Genomic DNA, 22,211 nt, shown 5'->3' on the forward strand with positions numbered 1-22,211 from the left:
GCAGATTCTTAACCACAAGTACTAAGCAAAAGCACCGTCCTTCAGAGCACAAGGCGGGTTCCCTGGCGACTCCCTTTCTCCCACCCCAGACGCTCGCCCCCGCGGCTCTTCGCGGCGGGCCCGTGCGGCCCGCCGTCCTCCACCGAAGTGGCACCCTCCCCGCTGTGCTCTGCAGTGGCGGAGCCCCGGAGCGCGTCAGTGCAGCACTCAGACTCAGCCCCGAGGGCATCTCTGCACGACGCGAATTTCGGCACGGCAGAGCGCGGCGTCCGGCCCCCCGCCGCCGCGTTCGAGAGCGACGCCCAGAGCGCGCATGTGCCGGTGCGACCTGGCGCTTGGCCCCTCCGGCGCTCCGTAGAGCTCCCTCGGCGAGCTCCACGTAGGCCGCGCAGGCGTCTTTGGCCCCCGGTTCACCTGCTGCCGTTGTCGCCGCCGCCGCCGCCGCCGGGGCTGGATGGGGGGCATAGGCCAACCAGTGGCACCCAGAAGAAAGAGACGCGGCGGCGGCGACGCCGACACCCGCAGGCCGAGTGTCCCGATCCGCCTGCGAGCCCAAGGAGGAGGCGGCGAGGCCCGGCCCCCGCGGTCCCTGGTGTAGAGAAGCCGCCGTCCCCGCCGCGGCCGGGTCTCCGTGGACGCTCGCCCCTCCGGTCGCACACTCGGGACCCCGCGCTGCGCCATGTTCAGGAAGCTGAAGCAGAAGATCATCGAGGAGGAGAAGCTCCAGCAGGCGCTGGCCTCGACTCAGGTACTATGGCGCCGCTCTCTAGTTCCCGACCCCCCTGGATACTGGCTCGGGGGCCAGGGCAAGGGAGGGTTCTTTCGTGACCCTTGACCTGGAACTTGAGGATCTCCCCCAAACTCCGGACTGGGAATGAGCCCAGGACGGCCCGGGTCTTCTGTATCGGGGACCCCCCCCCCATCCTCAAACTCCGTTCAGGAGAGTGGGTGGGGTGGCTGGATCCTTCGGGACGTCTGACCTCTAGTTTTCCCCCAACGCAACTACCCTCGCCTGAGAATACGTGACGAGGGCGCCGATCTTGCATGACCTTTGACCCGTACCGAAGGTTCCCCCACGCGTCCGAGACCCCAGCTCAGGCGTGAGAGCAGGATGGGAAAACTTGGGTTCCTTGTCGTATCTGATGACTTCCCCACCCAAGTTCCCTGTCCCGTCACCGCCCGGGGATTGAGGGTGCCAGGGCCAGGATCCCGCAAGACTCCTGACCTGTTACGCGAGTGCAGTGCCAAACCGTGGGGAGGGGAGGGCTGAGGGTCCGGCCGTTCCGGGCCAGGCTGCTCGCTGGAGCGTTGGACCCGAAAGAGGTGGCGGTGTGGCCCGCGTCCAAAGCCCGAGGCTGTCACGAGTTAGTCACTTCGCATAACTTGGTTGATCCGGGCGGGCGGAGGGGCAGACGTCCCGAGGCCAGGCCAGGGCTGTGCCTGTCCCCAGCCGGGCGTTCTGCTTCTCCGAGAGCCGTGCTCCGTTCCTTTTTCTTGAATGCCGTGGCTTCAGGAAGTGACAGTTTCTAGGAAAAAGGGGGCGTGTTAGCATTGTTAAGTTAAAGAAACAGTCTCCTAGACTCCGATGAGGATGTGTGTGTTGGTGCCTGCGGCAGTCGGTCTCTTGAGCAAAGATGAGGGCTTCTTCTGCATTGCTTCCCGGCTTTTCTCAGTCTCAACGGACTGAGCCCTCCTCTCTCTCTATTTTAGAGTTTCTGTAAGAAAGGCTGAGTTTTGATTCATTTGGAGACATTTAAAAATACGTTTTAAAAATACAGCATTTATCTTACACGGCTTTTTAGCAACCGCGAAGCAACCGATTAACAATTATTAAATCGATTATTGCATGGGGCTTATTCTGAAACTGTGAGTCGAAGCTGTCCTCTCAAAAGCTAAAGCTCATGTAGAGTAAAACTGAAATACATTGGAACATGACGCTGAAGGCTTGGTCATTCTCCTGAATAAAATGTAAATAGTGATAACATTCAAATAGTAAGTCTCTTACTGTTCATGCCATTTACTGCAAGCTTTTCTAACTTTACAAAGCAGGGTTCTTAAGAAACAAAAGACTTAAAGTGAGGTAGAGAGGAGGAATGTGGGGAAGCACCAGGTTAGTGGATGTAAAGCACTTACGTTTGGGAATGCGTAAAATATCATTGATCCAAGATTGCATCGCTGGGAGTTTATCCTGAGAAAGTTTGGGATGTATTAAAAGATTTGGCCTCATGGATTTTTATTGCAGTGCTGTTTTAATAGGTAAAAACTGGCTAAAAATAGAAAATTGGTTAATAGGCTGTGTTCGGTAGTCGGCTATTCCGCAGCCTTAACAAAAGCCTATGTTCACTGGGTTCTTACTACGTGAGAGGCATTTTGCTTTGTATTTTGTGTGGATTCTTTTATTTCATTCTTATGTAAACCAACGAGGTAGGTAGCCTTCTAGATGAAGGAGTGAGGTTCAGAGAGGCTAACTTGCCTGACGTCACACAGCTATTGTTAGAGCCCACAGAAAAGTAATAGTTAACACGCACAGGCATTTGTGTTAAAGGACAGATTAAGAAGCAGCATGTAAAGTGTGATCCCAGTTTTGTGGGGGAAAATATGTATATAAAGTATATTTATGTGCAGGCAGTGAAAATAGTTTAAGAGGGAAGTGCTCATGAGATATTATATGGTTATTTTTATTTTAGAGAGGGAGAGCAAGAGCGTGAGGGGGGCAGGGGCAAAGGGAGAGAGAGAGTCTTAAGCAGGCTCCACAGTCATTGCAGAGCCTGGCCACAGAGCCGGATGCAGAGCCTGATGCAGGGCTCGATCCCACAACCTTGGATCATGATCAGAGTGGAAACCGAGAGTCAGATGCTCAACCGACCGAGCCACCCGGGTACCCCAGATTATTTTTCTTATAAATAATGTTTAGTTTTTCTTCATGAAAATGAATTGCTTGTGTGCATTAACTGAGAGAGATCGTTTTTAGAATAGTAAAAAAGTTAGGTACAAGCTAACATTTGAAGTGAGACAGTACATCTGGATCAAATAAAATCACTTTGGGTATACAAGATTTTTAAAAATCCTCTTTGATAATATGTGTATTTTTCCAGGAACGAAAGAGTTAAGCATCATCTACTGATAGAAACTTGATTCTGTTCTGGTCTCAGATCTTCAGCTGTTAAGAACCCTTTAAGGATGAGAAGTTCTAGATTATTGTTTTCAGATCTAATGTTTCTTTTTTTTAAGGGTAAATTAAAAACAAAAAACTTTTTTGATGACAATCATTTTGCAGTAGATTATACGTATACTTGTTTGCTTAAGCAAAGGATCTTGAATTTGTATATTATCATTTTTTCATTAAAAATTCTTTTTTTAATTTAACATTTTAATTTACTTTTGAGAGACAGGGAACAGGGAGGGGAGGGACTCAGAGAGAGAGACACACAGAATCCAAAGCAGACTCCAGGCTCTGAGCTTTTAGCACAGAGCCCGACGTGGAGGCTTGAACCAATGAACCATGAGATCATGACCCAGCTGAAGTCTGACGCTTAACCAACTGAGCCACTCAAGTGTCCTCTTCATTTTTGAGTATAAATTATTTTGTGTTGAAGGCACCGTGCCCTTAAGAATTTAACAGGGTGTGAAAGGCATTTCCCTTTTATTCACTCAAGAGGTTTTGTTTGCTCCTGGGGCGCCTGAGGCTCAGTAGGGTAAGCTTCCCACTTCCGCTTAGGTCATGATCTCACGCTCTGTGAGTTCGAGCCCCGCGTCAGGCTCTGTACTGACAGTTCGGAGCCTGGCGCCTGCTTCGGATTCTGTGTCTCCCTCGCTCTCTGCCCCTCCCCTGCTCATGCTCTGTCTCTCTCTGTCTCAAAAATAAATTTAAAAAAATTAAAAAGAAATAAAAAAAAAAGAGGTTTGTTTGCTCTTGGTCTGCCTTTTGTAATTTTGTTACCTTCCTTGCTGTCTGCCTTGTGTCTTTCTTCTTTCTGCTTTTCAAGTGTCTCCAGCTTGAATCAAGACACATAAGCTTCTAAAAGTTTGCGTTAAATAAGGGCAAGTACCTGAGGGATTTGTTAGTGTATTAACACAAATTTTGAGACATTTGTTTTGAGGTTTTTGGAGGCCTCTGTGTGCATACTTCCTGGTTCTCAGCTTGCTTTTCGTAGGTGAGGTGGCCCTGATAGGCAGGTTTCCAGTAGATTGAGCTAGTAGGCGTAGGTAATTGTGGGATAGGTGAACCATTTTCTTTACAACATTTGTAAAATTTTTCAGCAGTAGTAATAGTGATACAATGTAGGGTCCCTTAAGAGTTTGAAAACATTTAATAAAAGCCGGATAGCCTTCTAATATTCCCCAGTTGCTTCTGTTTGGTTGGTACTAAGAGTATTTGTATCCTTCCTTGCAGATATTATTTTAAGTAATTACTTAATCAACTCTGATGATGACTTGAAGCCTAATCACCAATTAAAAATGAAGCTAAAAATTTATATATTTTTAAAATTAATTTATTTTTGGTTAAGTAGGTTCCACACCCAGCGCGGAGCCCAGCACGGGGCTTGAACTCGCGACTCTGGGATCAAGACCCGAGCTGAAATTTAAGAGTTGGATGCTCAACTGACTGGGCCACCCAGGCACCCCTAAGTTCTGTTTCTTGATTTATCTTATTTTTTGGGTCACTTGTTGTATTCGTACTGATCATCTCGTTTTGCTTTTTTTTTTTTTTTTTTTAAAGACAGATGTCTTGTGATTATTGTTTGTTCATTTATACTTATGAAGTCCTGGAGGGTGATTTATTTTGATAGATGACATGGGTTTTCTCTGCTCTTACGTGCTTCTGTCCTGTGTGGAGAGTGCTTGTGCAAGTGAGACAGTGCCTCCTCTGCCAGCCTAAACGAAGAGGGTCTACCTACTTTGAAAGGTGACCGTATAATTTATTACGCTAACATTCTTGAGAGTGAAAGGGGACACTACTGATAATGATCTTGGAACATAAACTGGCATGAACTGGGTGGGCCTGGGATTGCATTGGGCAAACGTGGGTATGTTGTTACCCTGCTGCTTTGTGGTACCAGCCCCCACTATTGAAGATCTAACTCCTACAAGGTAGGTTGCTTATTATATTTTGCAGTTGCTTTGGTCTGTAAATGTTTGGGTTGGAGGAGGCTGACCTCAAGTACCTGTTTGTTACAACACAGACCCTTAATTAATCCCTGAGAGCAATAATGAGAACAATAATTTCCCGTTCTAGTATTTTAAACCCATGTTTTTTTTTTTTTTTTTCCTATTGGAGAAAGTTGCTGCTGCCTCTTCTTTAGCCTTCTGTGCAAATTTGGAGCTGTAGCTACCTTTGCCCTGATTTCTCAACCAATCTGAATCCTTTTGCCTTCGAGTCTTAAGAATTTTGTTTTATCTTTTCACTGCTGTTCTCTGTCTTGTTCGTGAGTTTTCATTAATCTGTTTTTCTACTTTTTTTTAAGCCTTTGTTTCAATAAGTTTTGGGGAGGGAGAGGAGGTAAACAGTAGCATTCAGTCTACATTCTTATACTAGAAACCTGATCACCATGATGTACTTAAACATAAATTCGAATTCTGAAATATTTGACTTTAAATTATAAATTCTCAACAAGGGTATATTCCTTAGATTGTAAAGGTATTACTGATTTTTCTGTCTTACTTATTTTATAGAATCACTGGGGTTAAGTTAGCATGTACCGTGTGACTGGCCTTCAGATATGCTGTTAACCATAGCTAGTGTCTGAAGGGTTGAGAATTTCAGTCCACTTATTATTTCTTATCAACTATTGGATGAGATTTAAGGTGAGAAATAGATCATCTCTTAGTCACGCTTTTAAATTTTGTTGGGTATTTTGTATTGCTTATGATATTTAATTTAAATTTTAAAGTAAAGATTTGCTTTTATTTTTATCAAAAATAATATATGGTTTTAAAAGGTCAAGTACTATTAAAAGAGTATTATGCGAAAAAGAACCATTGTCTGCTCCAACCCTGCAGTCCTGTTCTCCATGTTCTCAATATTTTCTGTTTGCCCAGATATTTAACTTCCTATTTCTAATAAAAAGATTTTGTTGCTTTGCTGGTTTGTTGATTTGTACATTATAAACCGTATTTACTGATTTCCTGCCAAGGTCGATGATTTTGGGAGCATTGACCCATTGTTTTCTGTTTGCAGTGTTGCTATTGAGAAGTCCATTGTCATTGTGCTGTTTTTTTTCTTTCTGGAGACTCTAGGATCTTCCTTTTATATTTTGTCTCAAGTTTCCTGGTAAATATGCCTTTGAATGGATTTCCATATGCTTTGTTCTGGACACTCAGTGGGCATTGTTTGTGACTCCTGTGCTTACCTTCTTGGAAACTTTTAGATGTAATTTCTTTGATAATTCCCTCTCCTTTGTTTTTTGTCTTTTCTCTTGAGCTGCAGTTTGGTAGCTTTTGTGCCTTCAGGATAGATTCTTTCACTTTTTTTACCCTTTATTTTCCGTTTTTGGTTTTGTTGTTGTTGTTTTGTGTGTGTGTGTGTGTGTGTGTGTGTGTGTGTTCGGATTTTTGTTTTGTTTTGCTCTACTTTTGAGAGATTGCTTCAACTTTCAAACTCAGTTGAATTTTTAACTAATTTGGCTATCTTAAAATTTCTAAGGACTGTTTCTTACTGTCTTTTGCTTTTTCATAGCATTATTCTTGTTATGTAGATATAATATTTTTAATATCTCTGAGAATAATGGTGATTTTTTTGTTTTGAAGTTTTCTTTTAATCTCTATTGTTTGTTTTTTCTAGTTTTTTTTTTTTTTTGCTCCCTTTTTTACTTTGGAAACTTTATTAAGTGCTCTGGGCTATCAAGGGTGAGGCACTAAAAATCTGATACTCTTTGGAAATGGCATGTGATGGCATAGAGACACTGGGGCTCACTGCTGAGTTACTGTTGGGGGAAATATCTTCATGCTGGTAACCAGAGTTCTTTCTAAAGAGGTCATTTGGTTTCTCCAGAGAAGCATGGTGTATTTTAGAGAAAGGGTGAGGGGTTTTAAGCCAAGCTGCCAACTTTCTGAAGTAGGGCTAGTGCACTGTGGATAGTATCACTTAATCCCTCCAAAGTTAGTCATATACTTTGCCCTTCACTCCTATCTTACTATGCTTGGTTTCACCCAGTTTGGAGCCTCATTAGCTCCTGAAAATAAACCTCAGGTTCTTTAGAGGATCTGTAAGGTAGGACGGGGACCCGAGGATCTTTCAACCAATCTTTGTTTTTGATTCTCTCTCTTCACTTTCCATCTTGCATTTATACTTTTTGTTTTAAGTCCTAAGTCTTTTCATGGTCATGAGGATGAAAACAGGCTTGCTTCTCATCACTTTCCTATCTGTAGGTCCTTGGGGTTATAGTGTCCTCATCTGTGTTAACCATTTTACTGTTCTTTCATTCATACCAGTCTTCTGAAACTTGGTTGAAAATTTTTAATTTCAAGGTAGAGAAAGTAGGTGGAGGTAGAAAGTAGAAAGAGGTAGAGAAAGTATGAGCATATAGTCCATCTGCCATCTGTTTGACTGCAAGTGTCCTTAAATTACTTTTGGATGGGTGGGTTTCACTATATTAAAGGACTTGTTTTGAGAGGTAAGCATTTATAACATGAACAGCAGTATTCATTTACGGCACTACTGTTTTAGATGTTGGGATACAGAAGGTGCTTTATTAAGGACACGTGAAAGCCCTGATAATTTTGGTAAGTAGGATATAAAGGTTTATATGAAGAATTAACTCCCAAGTTACTTTGGCCATTCCAATAGAGTTGGAACGTCAAATAGATTAGGAAGAGACTATCACCAGGGCCGTGATAAGAAGGATTCTGTGGTGGTGCCCTTGCCATATTGATTATCCATGGGTGCGGGAGGGAGCAGGGAAGCCAGATTTTGTTATGCTGTGTAGGAGTAACATCTCATCTCTTTGGGGCATAATTTAAACCATGAAATAAGTCAAAAGGCAGCCAAAATTTTAATGTCACCAACCTCATATTCCATAGCTAATCTGAGTTATTCATAAGGAAGCTTTAAAAAAACCTTCATTTAAAGCTTCCTTATTCTTATTTTTTTAATGTTTATTTTCAAGAGAGAGAATGGGAGCCAGGGAAGGGTGGGGAGGGGGAGACAGAGGATCCAAAGCAGGCTCCGTGCTGTCAGCAGACAGCTCGGTGTGGGGCTTGAATTCACGAACCACGAGATCAGGACCCGAGCCGAAGTTGGATGCTCATCCGACTGAGCCACCCAGGTGCCCCCTCCTCATGCTTATTTTGTCTAGAATTCCAATAAGTGTAATTATCCAGTTTCTAAACTAGTAGTAGGCTAAAATGAGTAGAGAAGACTTATACAAGTTGTGTAAGTGACAACTGACCTGGAAAATGTTAAATTATGTTCAGTTTCTTTTTGTCTTTAAAAGCTACAGTTTGTTAATTGATTTCAAAAAGTTATACATTCAAAACGGTTGAACCTCATTGTATCTCCAGAGCCTTTCAGGCACCAATGAGGTTTAACTGTTTTGGATCTTATAACTCTATATAGATATCTATACCTATACTTATATTTATATCTGTATTTTTCTAAATCTAACAATTCAGCTGTCTCAATTCTTTCCATGAAAACTCCCAGATAATAGAGCCCCCAGTGAGTAAACTTTGGTTATCATAGTTTTGACTATATGTAGAACTTTTCAGGGGCACCTGGGTGGTTCAATCAGTTAAGCATCTGAGTCTTGACTTTGGCTCAGGTCATGATCTCACGGTTTCGTGAGTTCAAGCCCCACATTGGGCTCTGCACCGGCAGCTGGGAGCCTGCTTGGGATTCTTTCTCTTGTGCACGTGTACACACTGTCTCTCAAAATAAATAAATAGAATTAAAAAAATATGTAGAACTTTTCAGTAATATGAATATCCAAAATTTGTGTTTTTGTTGTGTTTAGATTATATTGTTTAACCTAGAGTTAATGCTTTTTAATTTTTATTTTTCAAGACAACTAAAATACATAAGTATATTTGATGTACTCTAGATTTAAGAGTTAGTGGCTGTCTTTATATACATTCTTCTTACAAAGTGTGGCATGGTATGGTAAAAGCAGTTGAAGAGGGTTGTGGAATCAGTGGATTGAGCAGATTTTTTTTTTATTAAAAATTTTTTGTTAAGGTTTTATTTACTTTTGAGAGAGAGAGAGAGAGAGACGGAGTACGAGTGGGGGAGGGGCTGAGAGAGAGAGGGAGACACAGAATCCGAAACAGGCACAGACACAGACACAGAATCTGAAACAGTATTTAAAAGCATTTGTTGGGGTGCCTGGTTGACTCAGTTGGTAGAGCATGTGACTCTTGATCTGAGGGTTGTGAGTTCAGGCCCCACGTTGGGCATGGAACCTACCTTAATAAAAAGGATTTACAATTACAGAGCACTTACTTATTTAACAGTGCCTTCTAGGTGCTATGCCAAGTGTTGCATTTGCCTTGAAGGGTAGATGTAGTCTCTGTGCCATAAGGTAGAGAGGCATGTACTCCTAGTAGAGTGGTAGTGTCTATAGGAAGGCATTTCTGGAGAGAGGGTGACATCTGAGCAGAGTCTTGATAGGTAGTGAAAAGTCGTGGCATAGGGACAAGCCAGTTAAGGCTTATTATTCCCAAGGCTTATACAAGTGATTGTGTATGTTTCTAATGTTGCATAACAAATTACTGCAATCTTAGCATCTAATAACCCAGTTGTTACTTCATAGTCTGTAGGTCAGAAGTCTGGTATGGGTGACTGGCTTCTCTACTAAGAGTCTCACAGGGTGTTAACCCGACTGGGTTCTCATCTGGAGCTTGGAGTATTCTTCCATGCTCACGTGCGTGTGGTAGAATTTAGTCGTCCGTGGTTGTAGCACTGAGGTCCTTATTTCTTCCTGGCTATTGAAGGGGGCCACTCAGCCCCTAGAGGCTACCTGGAGCTCCGTGTCACTTGGCCCTCATAGGTACTTGCTTTCTTTTAGGATAGCAGGAGTGTATCTCTCTGCCTTCTGCCTCTGCCTTCTAGACTCTTCTTTGAAGGGCTTTTGTGATGAGGCTAGACCATCCAGCTAATCTTTTGATTGACTCAAAAACTACTGATTAGTAGCTTTAAACATGCCTGTAGAAGTTCCTTTTACTATGTAATGTGAGATAATCAGGGGAGTGATCTTATCATACTCACAGGGTGAGGGTCATTTGGGGTCATCTTAGAATTCTGCCTACCACAGTGACTGAAAGATTTTTCTTACTGAAATTGAGGCCTATGGTTAGTTAATAATCCATTGGTGGGCAATAAAGATATTAATTGTGACAAGTAGCTTAGAAACCTATCTAGATTTCTCATGGCTATGAGAATTAATTAGACCAAGTTTAGTTTGAAGGAATCTAAATCCATTGATATTTTGATTTTTGTTTTTTTAGTTTATTTATTTATTTTGAGAGAGAGCGAGCGAGCAGGGGAGGGGTAGAAAGAGAGGGAGAGGGAGTGAGAGAGAATCCCAAGCAGGCTCCGCAGTGTCAGTGCAGAGCCTGAAGCGGGTCTCAAACTCGTGAACTGTGAGATCGTGACCTGAGCCGAAGTCAAGAGTCAGGCACTCAGCCGACTGAGCCACCCAGATATTCCTGAACCCATTTACATTTTGAAGTGAGGATATCCCATTAAAGATCCAGGACCTTCCTTCGGATAAATGCTCAAGTACAGTTAGTTTTTATGCATGTTTTATATTTTACAGTCATATGTGATGTCTGCGATCCTTACTCTTGCAACTCCAGGGGAAGACCTACCAGCCATCAGGCCAAGCCTGCCAAGCGGTACTAACTTTTCTGAAGACGGTGTGTTTTATGACCTGTTCTTCAACTTTGTAAATTCCACATTTGATTTTGCCAGTTAATCCGGAGCTGATGCAGCTGTCAGTTACTGATTAGGCTCACATGAAGCCAAAGCATAAAGATGTAATGACAATTGTAAACCTTTACTGTGCGGGGGCGTACTTTTCAAGTGGTTGGATGGTTACTGTCTGCGGGAGCCCTTGCCAGGCATCTGGAAAGCTGCGTTGATCACTCCTGTGCACACCTGCAGGAAGCTTGGTCTCCATCGTGCACCAGACGATAAACTTTAAATTTGTGTGCCTGTTTCCTCACATCCCTCACTTATGACTCAGAGTTTCATATGGGTGTATTCATTGGTGGAGCTCACGTCACCTGCCCGAGGTGAAAGGGAGCCTGGGTTAGTAAGCTTTCTGAGTTCTAATTTATGAACTTACGAGAGCTGTTTAGAAATGAAAAAGGTTATTAGATTTTTGTCATTATTTTGTTGACATCCCCCCCTGCCCTGGTCCCAATTAAAATTATCCTTTTGATTTCTGCTTTTGACATAAAAAATCTGTTTCCCATTCAGTGATTATAGAAATAGACTCTCCTCTCTTCTTTTATATTGCAGTTTTTAAAAAATCATGGGTTAGATAGGTGATGGGGATTAAGGAGTACACTTGTGATGAGCACAGGGTGTTATATGGAAGGTGGTGAATCACTATTTTGTACACCTGAAACTAATATTACACTGTATGTAACTAACTGGAATTTAAATAAAAACTGAAAAAATACCTTCAATATAGGTAAGTATGAAGGAAACATCTGATTGGTGTCTCTGCTCTCATCTGCATGGCCATTTGTCTCAATACCGTTTATGGAACATCTATCTTAATTTGAAATGTTACACTTATCGTAAACTAAATACGTGCATGTGTATGCATGAACATTGTCCCTAATGACCTCTCTGTTCCAGCCTAGCCGTAACGGTATGTGCCTATAGGATAGATCAGGGTTCCATTTGTTCATTCATTCACTCATTTATTTAACAGATATTTATTAAATGCCTGTTATTTATGGAAAGCTATGCATATGCAGACTACAAAAGGGTAAGGCATCAAGACTGATTTCTGTGTTAGATGTTCTATGTTAGATGAGTTCAGATCTATTTATTATGGGTAAGGGAGGGTCTTAAGGTTTCGGCTTTATACTTTCAGGACTGTTTTGAGTTCACCTTGGAATAGACCTCAACCTTCTAGTTTAAGGTTGGACCCTTTCTCCTGAAGGTTTTTGTACTGAGAATTATAGGAGCCAGGCTGTCCTTTATAGAATTAAATGGACTGGCATCTCAGGATCTAGCTGTGGTGTGCAAGATAGACTTAAAACAAGGCCCTTGACTAGATAAGTGTTTACCTGTGGGGCGCCTGGGTGGCTCTTTTGGTTAAATGTCCAACTCTTGATTTCGGCTCAGGTCAAGATCCCAGGGTCGCGGGATCGAGCCCTGTGTTGGACTGTGTGCTGAGCAGGGAGCCTCTTTAGGATTCTCTCCCCATCACTTTGCCCCTCCCCTGCTTATGCACACTCCCTCTCTCTCAAAGAAAGAAACATTAAAAAAAAGAAATATTTTCCTGTGCATTACACAGTATTGAATATTAGAACTGGAAATCACTTTAAAGATTAAATTGGCAACTTTATTGCTTTTAATGAACTTTCAGTTTTGGAATAATTTTGGTTTACAGGATAATTGCCTGAATAGTACAGAGTGTTTCATATACTCCTCAACTGGTTTCAGTTTCACCTAATGTTATCATCTTATGTTAACTTCACAACCTTATTTTATATGTGAGGACACATAGCCCTCCAAAAGTTAATATAGCTAAGATCATAGCTCTGGTTGGTGGCAGAGTCCTACCGAGGACTGAGTAGGCAGCCTAGGCCTTCTAGTTAATTATGTTTTAGGTATTGTTTTCTGTTTTTCATGTGTGTGTTTTTTTCCTTTCTTTCCTGGGGTTCTTTGGGCGGGGACTGAGAGAAGGACTACACAGTGCATAGCCCACTAGTCAATGAAGTCTTTCTAATTCGTGCAATAATTTTTTAATCTAGGCTCCCTCCAATTCTTCAACACCAACAGGAACCAGGAGCAGGGCGTCTTCATTTACAGAGCAACTTGATGAAGGTACACCCAACAGAGAGGTGAGTTTGGAATTTCTTCTAAAATAAACGTCTTACAAGAAGCTTATTAATCTAAAATGTAGGCTACTACATTACTTGGACAGGTCAATTATTTAATTGCTAGGTATTATTTTTATTAGTAGCAATTACTCTTTTTTGGTAAATAGTAATTATGCTTTTGTAAAGTATTTTTTCTTTGAGAATCTTAATTTGAGAGGATAATATACTCTGCCTTTAATATTTGAGATTTATAATAATTTGATAATAATTTGTTCAACATAGCAACATACAGGACAAAGTTCTATTTTTTCAAGCTATTGATTGGAAACTATGTAGTAACAACTGACTCTATGTGACTTGCAGCCAGCAACATAGTTCAGATTAGATTTTTTCAACTTTTTGTCTTTCTGTGAACTGTGATACAGATACAGAAGAGAGTAAAACAGAAATGCACAAGTCAATCAATTATTATGAAGTAAACCCCATGTAACCACCACTGAAGTCAAGAAAAGGCACATTGCCAGCGTCATAGCACTGTTTTCTCCCCCCGAAAAGATTGCCCTCATCCTGATCTTTTGGTATTTGTTTCTGTCTTTTTCTTTATAGTACCACTTAAGTATGCTTTCTATTGTAAATATTACAAACATTTAGGTTGTTAACAGTTTTTGGTTATTATAAATTATGCTGCTGTGAACATCGTTGTACCTTTCTTCTGGTACACATATACCTGTGTACCAAATGACACAGCATGTCATTTGCTGTGTACCTAGGAGTAGAACACTGGGTCAAAAGGCATATATAGTTTTGACACTCTAGAAGATAATGCCTGTTGTTTTTCAAAATAGTTGTAGAACTTTACCTTTCCACCAGGAGCTTCTGAAAGTTAGTGTTGCTCTACGTCCTTGCTAGTCTTTAAAATCTCAGCCATGCTGGTGGGTGTATAGTGTTCTCTTATTGTAGTTTTAATCGATGACTATTAACATTGAGCATGTTTCATCTGTGTATTGGCCATTCGATATCTTTTTTTGTGAAGTGCTTGTTGATGTGCTCATTTTTCTGTTGGTTTGTCTTTTGTTGATTTGTAGTTCTTTTTTATATAGTGTGGATAGGAGTTTTTTATTGGCTTTATGCCTTGCAGGTATCTTCTGCCCTGTGGCTTCCCTTTTACCCTCTTAATGGTGTCCTTTGAGGAATTGAAATTCTTAGATTTAATGTGCTCTGGTGTATGCATATTTTCTGGCTAGTGTTTTTGTTTCTTATTAAAGAATTCTTTTCTTACCCTGAGGGTATTTTCCTGTTTTACTTTTAAAAAATACTTTTTTTTTCATTGAAGTATGTTTGACATACAATGTTACATTAGTTTCAGGTGTTCAACATAGTGATTTGACAAGTCTGTAAGTTCTGCTGGGCTCACCCAAAGTGTGGCTGCCATCTGTCTCCGTACAATGGTATTACAATATCATTGATTATATTCTCTATGCTGTCCTTTTTATTCCTGTGACGTAATCATTCCATAACTAGAAGCTTGTATCTCTTGCTCTCCTTCACACATTTTGCAAATATTCCCCTCCTGTTTTACTTTTCACATTTGGATCTACATTCCTTTGGGAAATGATTTTTTTTTTTTTCAATATGGTGTGAGGTAGTGAGGTAGGGATCAAGCCTGGGACTTCCCCCCCCCCCCCCCCATAATGCTATCCAGTTGTCCCATTCTTTCCACATTGCTCTACTGTGCTACCTTTTTTCAGAAACTGAGTGCCTATATTGAGTGGATTTGTTTCTGTGCTCCCTGTTCTGTACCCCTGTCTGCTTTGTCTGTCTGTGATCTAATACCACACTGTCTTAATATTTTATGCTAAATCTTTAATTAATGTTTTATTTTAAATCTTACCCTCCGTACATCAGGTCTTTCCTGTCTTAGTCGATTTGGGTGCTTTAACAACATTTCATAGACTAGGGCTTAAACAACAAACACTTGTTTCTCATGTTTCCAGAGGCTGGGCGATCTAAGATCAAGGTGATAGCAGGTTGGCTGTCTGGTGAGGGCTCTCTTCCTGGTTTGCCGATAGCTGTGTTCTCATTATGTCTTAGCGTGGGCCTTCCTTACTACATGCACCTAGGTAGAGAGGGATGGGTGGGAGTAGTGGGGAAAGACAGCTCTCCTGTCTCTTTCTCTTTTTACAAGGGCACTAATCCCATCATGAAGGCCTGTCCTCTTGACCTTATCTAGCTAATTACCTCCCAAAGGCTCTGTCTCCAAATAACATCACATTTTGAGGGCTGGGGCTTCAACGTGTGAATTTTGGGGGACACACGACAGCACTCCCATCTTGTTCTAGAATGTCTTGTTATTCTTATTCCTTTCCATATAAATTCCATATAAATTTTAGAATCAGATTTTCAAGTCTCACAAAAACAAACTCACAACAAAATAAAACACCAACAGTGACAACAACAAAACAAACCTATAGAGATTTTGATTGGGATTGTATCGATTCTATAGATTAGGTTGGAGAAAGTCTCAGTATTATAAGTCAAATGTTATAATCTTTTCAGTATTACAAGCAGTACTGTACTGAGCATGTACATAAACACTTATAACGCTCTTTTTCTGTAGGATAGAATCCTAGGAATGGGACTGCTGGGTTCTAGGGTAGATGCAAATTTAAACATTTTGATGAAAGTTACATTATAACAAATTTTTTAACTTTTTATAGATGTCGATTTGATGAAAGTTACATTAAAACAAAATTTTTTTTAGCTTTTATAGATGTTGGTTTGATGAAAGTCACATTAAAACAAAAAAATTTTTGACTTTTTATAGTAGATGTTGGTAGCAAAATGAACACTTTATAGTACAATTATTGCATTCAAAGTTAATGGCATATTATACGGTGCCCTTGGTGAATACATTTAAATGATCTTGCAAGTTGTATAAGCATGTGAAGCACATGCATACTTTCTTTGGGATCTTATTTTCTTGCAGTATTGCATTTCTTTCACTTTGTGATTTCGAGTTTAATGATGTTGAACTTAGTTTATACATGTAACCAATTTGATTGAAATCTGCAGTACCGAGTAATACTCAGTCAGTGTTGATAGCATCATGACGATACTTAGTACATTGGTTGATATTCTAGTATATTGGTTTCTGTACGATACAGTTGAAACCCTGAAAATAACTTGTTTTTAGTAGTTAATTGCTACTACTGCTTTTTAAAAAGGCTTATTTTATCCAGGATGCTTAAAACATTTTAATTGAGGGGCACCCGTGTGGGTCAGTTGGTTAAGCCTCCGACTTTGGCTCAGGTCATGATCTCACAGCTCCTGAGTTCGAGCCCTGCCTAAGTTCCAGCCCTGCGTGGGGCTCCGTGCCGATAGCTCATAGCCTGGAGCCTGCTTTGGATTCTGTGTCTCCCTCTCTCTCTGCCCCTCCCCTGCTCACGCTCTGTCTCTCCTTCTCAAAAATAAATAAACATTAAAAAGATTTTTTTTTTTGGGGGGGACTCCTGGGTGGCTCAGTTGATTAAGCATCCGACTTTGGCTCAGGTCATGATCTCGTGGTTTGTGGGTTCAAACCCCACGTCAGGCTCTGTGCTGACAAGCTAGGAGCCTGGAGCCTGCTTCAGATTCTGTGTCTCCCCTTGTCTCTGCCCCTCCCCTGCTCGTGCTCTGTCTCTGTCTCTCTCAAAAATAAACATTAACAAAAATTAAAAAAAACTTTTAATTGAAAATTTCTTTACAAAAATAATATTTTTTCCCCAAAACAATCCTCTTTGAAAGGGATGATTTGAACATTCTTTTACAATAGGCTAAGTAAGGTAAAGGTTATCTTTTTATTTCTTCCCAAACTCCCAAATTTCAATCCTAAAGATCCTGTGCTTCAGAGGTTTAACTTCAGAAGTCGTTTCTGATTGAAAGAGTAGCATTACCCTTCATCTCTTTGCTTTTAAAGCATTTTCTGACAATTCTAAAAGGTGTTTTTGACCACAAAGTACAATGTAGACTAAACCCCAGTTCAGTTTATTTTACAGGAAGTACTTTCTCATTTCATAATTAAGTTATTGATTAAAAGGGTGTATCTTCTTTGCCCTCCCACTCCCTGGGGTTTGGGTGGCAGATACTCCGCATGGGTTAGGACCCTGACTTATTGTTTTCAATGTTATAAGGTTTCTTTTAGCAAAATGTGGAAGTTTAACTCGATGGAAATATCTGTTCACCTCTCCAGTAGATACAGTAAAGTCTTTGTGATCCAGAATGCTTGGGAAGTAGATGGTTTCATTAAGTTAATTTCTTGGTCAATTAAAGGTTTTACCTTTTTTCAGCTATTGCAGAAAATCCTAATACGTCTACTTTCTTGTGTCAGTAAATACTATATGTAAATCTAAATAAGTCGGTCTTTGGTTGCAAGCTTCCTTATAAGGATATAAAAATCATCTCTATGATTGTAGGCGTTGAAGGCAAAGGAGAGCAGACTGAATTTGCACTGACTCTGAAGTCTGTAGATTTCTGACACTCTCTCACCCTGTGTAAATGGCAGATCTGTTCAGTTGACCATATGCTTTCCCCTTGTGATCCTGGGCATAGTCTTGTTTTAACATCAGCGTAGAGCTTCCTTCCGTTTTTGTTGCTTGAGATGAATCTTTCTTGCCTCTCTAGGGCAGGGTGCTTTAGAACAGCTGAGAGCGTAAGAGCATGTGAAAGGCTAACTAGGCCAGATAAAGCGACCATAGCCTCCTGCCCTCTGTTCCACTCTGATGATTTTTTTTTTTAATTGAGATTAAATTCCTGTAACATAACATTTACCATTTTAAAGTGGCATATGGTACCTTAGTGATACCGTGTATTCATCGTATCTCTCTAGTTCCATGACATTTTCATTAATCCAAAAAGAAACCCCATGCTCATCACGCACTTACTCCCTGCGCTCCCTCTCCCCCAGTCCCTGGTGACCACTAATCTGCTTGCTGTCTCCATGAATGTGCTTATTTAGGATATGTTGTATAAACGGAACCATACAATTTGTGACCCTTTGTGTCTGGGCTGTTTTCAGTTAGCATGTTTTCAAGGTTCATCTATGTTGTAACAGGTTTCATTACTTCATTCCTTTTTTATGGCTGAATCTAATGATTTTTCTAAGAGCATGATAATCTATTTATATAGTTTGGAGTAAGACCTGGTATAGACTAGTGAGAAGAGGATGGTTTTTGGAGTCTTCTGGATCGGCCTGGATTTCTATCCTAGCTTTGCCGCTTGCTGGCTGAAGGACCTTTGGAAGTTAACTTTTCAGTGACGCAGGCTTTCTCTTTGTAAAATGGAAATAATAGTACTTGCCTCGTGGAGCTGTGGGCATTACCAGTAACACGGCATGTAAACCTCCTCTCATGATGCTTTGCACATAGTAGGTGCTCGTGAAGTTGTTCCTGGGGCAGCCACGGAAGATGGGAAGGCCTGCCGTGCTTGTTCTGCTGAGGTCCCTACATGGAGGGAGGGAAACAGACAGACCATCGTGTGGACTTTGGTCCTGGATGTTATCTGTCTTTTTACTTGTTGAGCTTTTAAGGAAGGATGGATCCCTTCACTTACCCTGCTCATTAACTTGCTGGTTTTCAGGCACACTTCCCCATAGAGACAGCCTGGAATAGTGGAGGCATCACAGCGTTTCATCCCTCACCTGCCAGGTGGCTTTGGGCAAAACTGCCTTTAACTTCTGAGAGCCTTAAAATTGTGGTGAAATGCATATCCCCTTCTTAGGGTCCTTGTGACGAGCAGACGAATTCAGAAGCATGAAAATACTCCTAATTTGTGAATCACATACCGAAGATTATTATTATATGGAAACAAAAAGGCTTTTGCTGTGCCTGTCAGTTCTTGGATGGCATAGCACATAGCAAATTTTTTGTTAATCGCGACATTGCAACTGAAAAACAATGAAGCATTAGGCTGCTTTGGATTGGAATGCTTTCCCAAACTTCAAGAAAAATGTCACTTTTTCTTGTCTTTTTTTTCGTCACTTTTTGCTTTTCTTACTTATTTTTCTTCCTTCTTTTCCCCCTAAGATTTCATTTTCAAGCAATCCCTACACCCACCATAGGGCTTGAACTTACAACCTCGAGATCAAGAGTTGCATGCCCCTCTTTTTTATTCTTCTTAATTTGAGATATCTTTCAGAAATAAAATACTGCCTCTCTAGTTGTCTTTGTCATTCTGAGTCAGTTTGCACTGTTCTGTGAAATCATCTGTAACAGAGATTCTTGACATTCTCAGCTTTTGGGAATTCAATTAAAAATTTTTTTTTTAATGTTTATTTATTTTTGAGACCAGGGGAGGGAGGAGGGGTGGACAGAGAGGGAGACATAGAATTAGAAGCAGCCTGCAGGCTCTGAGCTGTCAGCACAGAGCCTGCCGCGGGGCTCAAACTCACAGACCGCGAGATCATGACCTGAGCCGAAGGTTGGTCCCTTAACCGACTGAGTCAGTCAGGTGCCCCTCAGCTTTTGGTAATTCTTAACCACATTTTTAGAAATTTATTCTGTTTCAGGGCTATAGGCATTGTTCTTTAGGAATTACTGAGAAGTATCTTGAAAGTCATGGGTCAGAAATGTTCTTCTTTTTTTTAAATGTTTATTTATTTTGAGAGGTGGGAGTGAGGGACAGAGAGAGAGGGAGACAGAGAATTGCATGCAGGCTCCCGACTGTCAGCACAGAGCCCGATATGGGGCTCGAACACACGAACTGTGAGATCGTGACCCGAGCCAAAACCAAGAGTTGGATGCTCCCCAAGAAATGTTTCTTAAGTTTGGAATTAATTTTGCCCCTAATAGATTGACTTTCAAAGATTTTACTGTTAGACATTAGGTTAGAAGCTACCTGCCCCTACCCTCTGTCAGTTAATGAAAGTAAAAAATATCCCTGTCAAATTGCCTTGGTATCTACTCAGTTCTCATATTTTTTTCTTTTGATCTAATGATAGGAAATGAGTTATATTAATAGGCTTCCTGCTATGAAGCCAATCTTTCATTCCGTAAGTCAACTCTACTAATGTCAGAGTGCATTATTAATATCCTGCTGCATTCACTTTGGTGGTTGCTTTATTTACATTTCTCCCAATTCTATTTGTAAGGGAGTGGTTTGTACTTTTCTGTTTGTGTTATCTTTATCAATTTTAATTAGTTGGGAAGCTTCCTATCTTTTCTCTTCTTCCTTTTTCCCTCTCCATTTATTTAGATCTTCTTTATTTTTTTTCAAAAAAATTTACACTTTTCAGAATATAAGGTTTATACTATTTTGTTAAATTTATTCACAAGTATTTTATTCTTTGGATGCTACTATAAATTTAATTGTTTTCCTAATTTCATTTTTTTGTGTTCTCATTACTACTTTATAGAGGTAAAATTGACTTTTGTCAATTGATCTTGTATTCTGCAACCTTGCTGAACTTGTTTATTAGATTCTAATAGTTATTTAGTGGATTGTACAAGATCTTGTCATCTGCAAAAGGAAGTAGTTTTATATCTTCTTTTAATCTGGCTGCCTTTTATAACATTTTCTTCCTAATTGCTATGGCTAGGAGCTTCAGTGCAATTTGAACAGATGTGAAAGTAGATCATTCCTGATCTTAGGGGGAAAGCATTTAGTCGTTTGTCATTAAGTATGATGTTATCTGTTGGTGTTAGGAGATTGCCTTTATAATGCTGAGAAAATTCCTTTACTTTCATAATTTGTTGAGTGTTCTTATGAAGGTGTGTTGAATGTTGTCAGATGCTTTCTTAGTGTTTATTGAGATGGGCATATGGTTTTGTCCTTTATTCTCTTGACATGGTGAGGTATGGTAATTGGTTTTTGGATGTTAAACTAACCTTGCATTCCTGGATATATCCCATTTGTTCATGGTGTATATCTTTTATTGCTGGGTTTGATTTGCTAGTATATTGTTGAGGATTTTTATGTTTCTATTCCTAAAAGATGTTGGCTTGTGGTTTTCTTTTTTGTGATGTCTGGATTTGGTATCAGGATAATATTAGCCTCATCAAATGAGTTGGGAAATATTCCCTCTGTTTGCATATTTTGGGAAGAATTTGTGAAGATTAGTATTAATTCTTCAAATGTTTGGTATAATTCACCAGTGAAGCCATCTGATCCTGGGCTTTTCTTTGTGGGAAGTGTTTGATTACAAATCCCATCTTTTTACTTTTTGTAGCTCCATTGAGGTTTTCTCTTTCTTCCTGAGTCAGTTTCGGTAATTTGTATCCTTCTAGAAATTCGTCTTTATCATCCAAGTTGTCTCATTTGTTGGCATACAGTTGTTCATAGCATTATCTTATAATCCTTTTTATTTCTATAAATGCTGTAGTAATTTCCCCTTTCATTCCTTATATTAGTCTTCTATTTTTCTTTGTCAGTCAAGCTAAATATTTGTTTGTATCTTTTTGAAGAACCAACTTTCAGTTCCACTTTCTTGTTGAGCGTGCTGAGCATTTTCAGAATTAGAGTGGTGAGCTGATCTTTGATGACTTATTTTTCTTAAGTCTCAGGTGCGCTGGGACTTAGCATCTTATATCTTTAGTAGAATATATTATCACAAGTACTTCTTAAAATACACATTGTTGGAAATAAAAACAGAATGAGTTTAATGTACCCTAATAGTGAGTATTGCAACTGACATCTGTATATAATAGTGTCTAGGAAGATAGAAACAGGACTTCTGTCTTCAAAACAGAGAGACTTACACACACTCCCTAAGATATTAAACTTTTTAGAGACCTCCCTCTAACAGGAGATACATTAATTCATAGGAGATAAGCTTATTTGTTACATACAGCAGGTGCTACTGGATGCCTTAGGGCAGGCATTAGGACTTAATTTTCTGTTCAAACTCTGGTTCAGAAGGACTGGGAGGGTTAGATCTAACTGCCAAAGTTAGATTTGGTGCCAGGAGCTAAAGTGGAGCTCCCAGCATTGGCAGAAAGAGATTGAGAAAAGCCTTTGCAAACTGCTGCCTAGAGCGCTCTGTGGCCCATTACGAGAAGCGGCCATCTCTAGGGAGACCTCATGACCAAGAACTGAAGCAAACCTCACGTTGGCTTATTGCGACTGAGTCCGTGATGTCCCCTGTGTTGCCATAAGGCAGGAAACTCAAACTGGGGCCCAGGGAATCAGATTGATTGGATAAGGAAAGATGAGTACAGAAGGAAAGAGAAAGACAATACCTT

At 40.5% G+C, this 22,211-nt stretch overlaps 1 protein-coding gene across 9 annotated transcripts in view; it reads left to right on the forward strand.

Annotated features, from left to right (window-relative positions):
• The first annotated feature begins 372 nt into the window (after positions 1-372).
• GOLGA4 (golgin A4) overlaps positions 373-22,211 on the forward strand; it is a 126,146-nt gene continuing 104,307 nt past the window's right edge. For 6 of the 9 annotated variants that reach the window (XM_040479760.1, XM_040479762.1, XM_040479764.1 and 3 more), the window contains exons 1-3: positions 374-748; positions 10,792-10,851; positions 12,931-13,020. In XM_040479760.1, the coding sequence (XP_040335694.1) occupies positions 680-748; positions 10,792-10,851; positions 12,931-13,020 (219 nt within the window). In that variant the 5' untranslated portion in view covers positions 374-679. Of the gene's footprint in view, positions 749-10,791; positions 10,852-12,930; positions 13,021-22,211 lie in introns of all 9 variants that reach the window. The other 3 variants (XM_040479763.1, XM_040479766.1, XM_040479768.1) reach the window with 2 other exon arrangements.

This window comes from Herpailurus yagouaroundi, unplaced genomic scaffold (assembly GCF_014898765.1).
Source record: "Herpailurus yagouaroundi ecotype Mexico unplaced genomic scaffold, PumYag 159, whole genome shotgun sequence".
Lineage (NCBI taxonomy): Eukaryota > Metazoa > Chordata > Mammalia > Carnivora > Felidae > Herpailurus > Herpailurus yagouaroundi.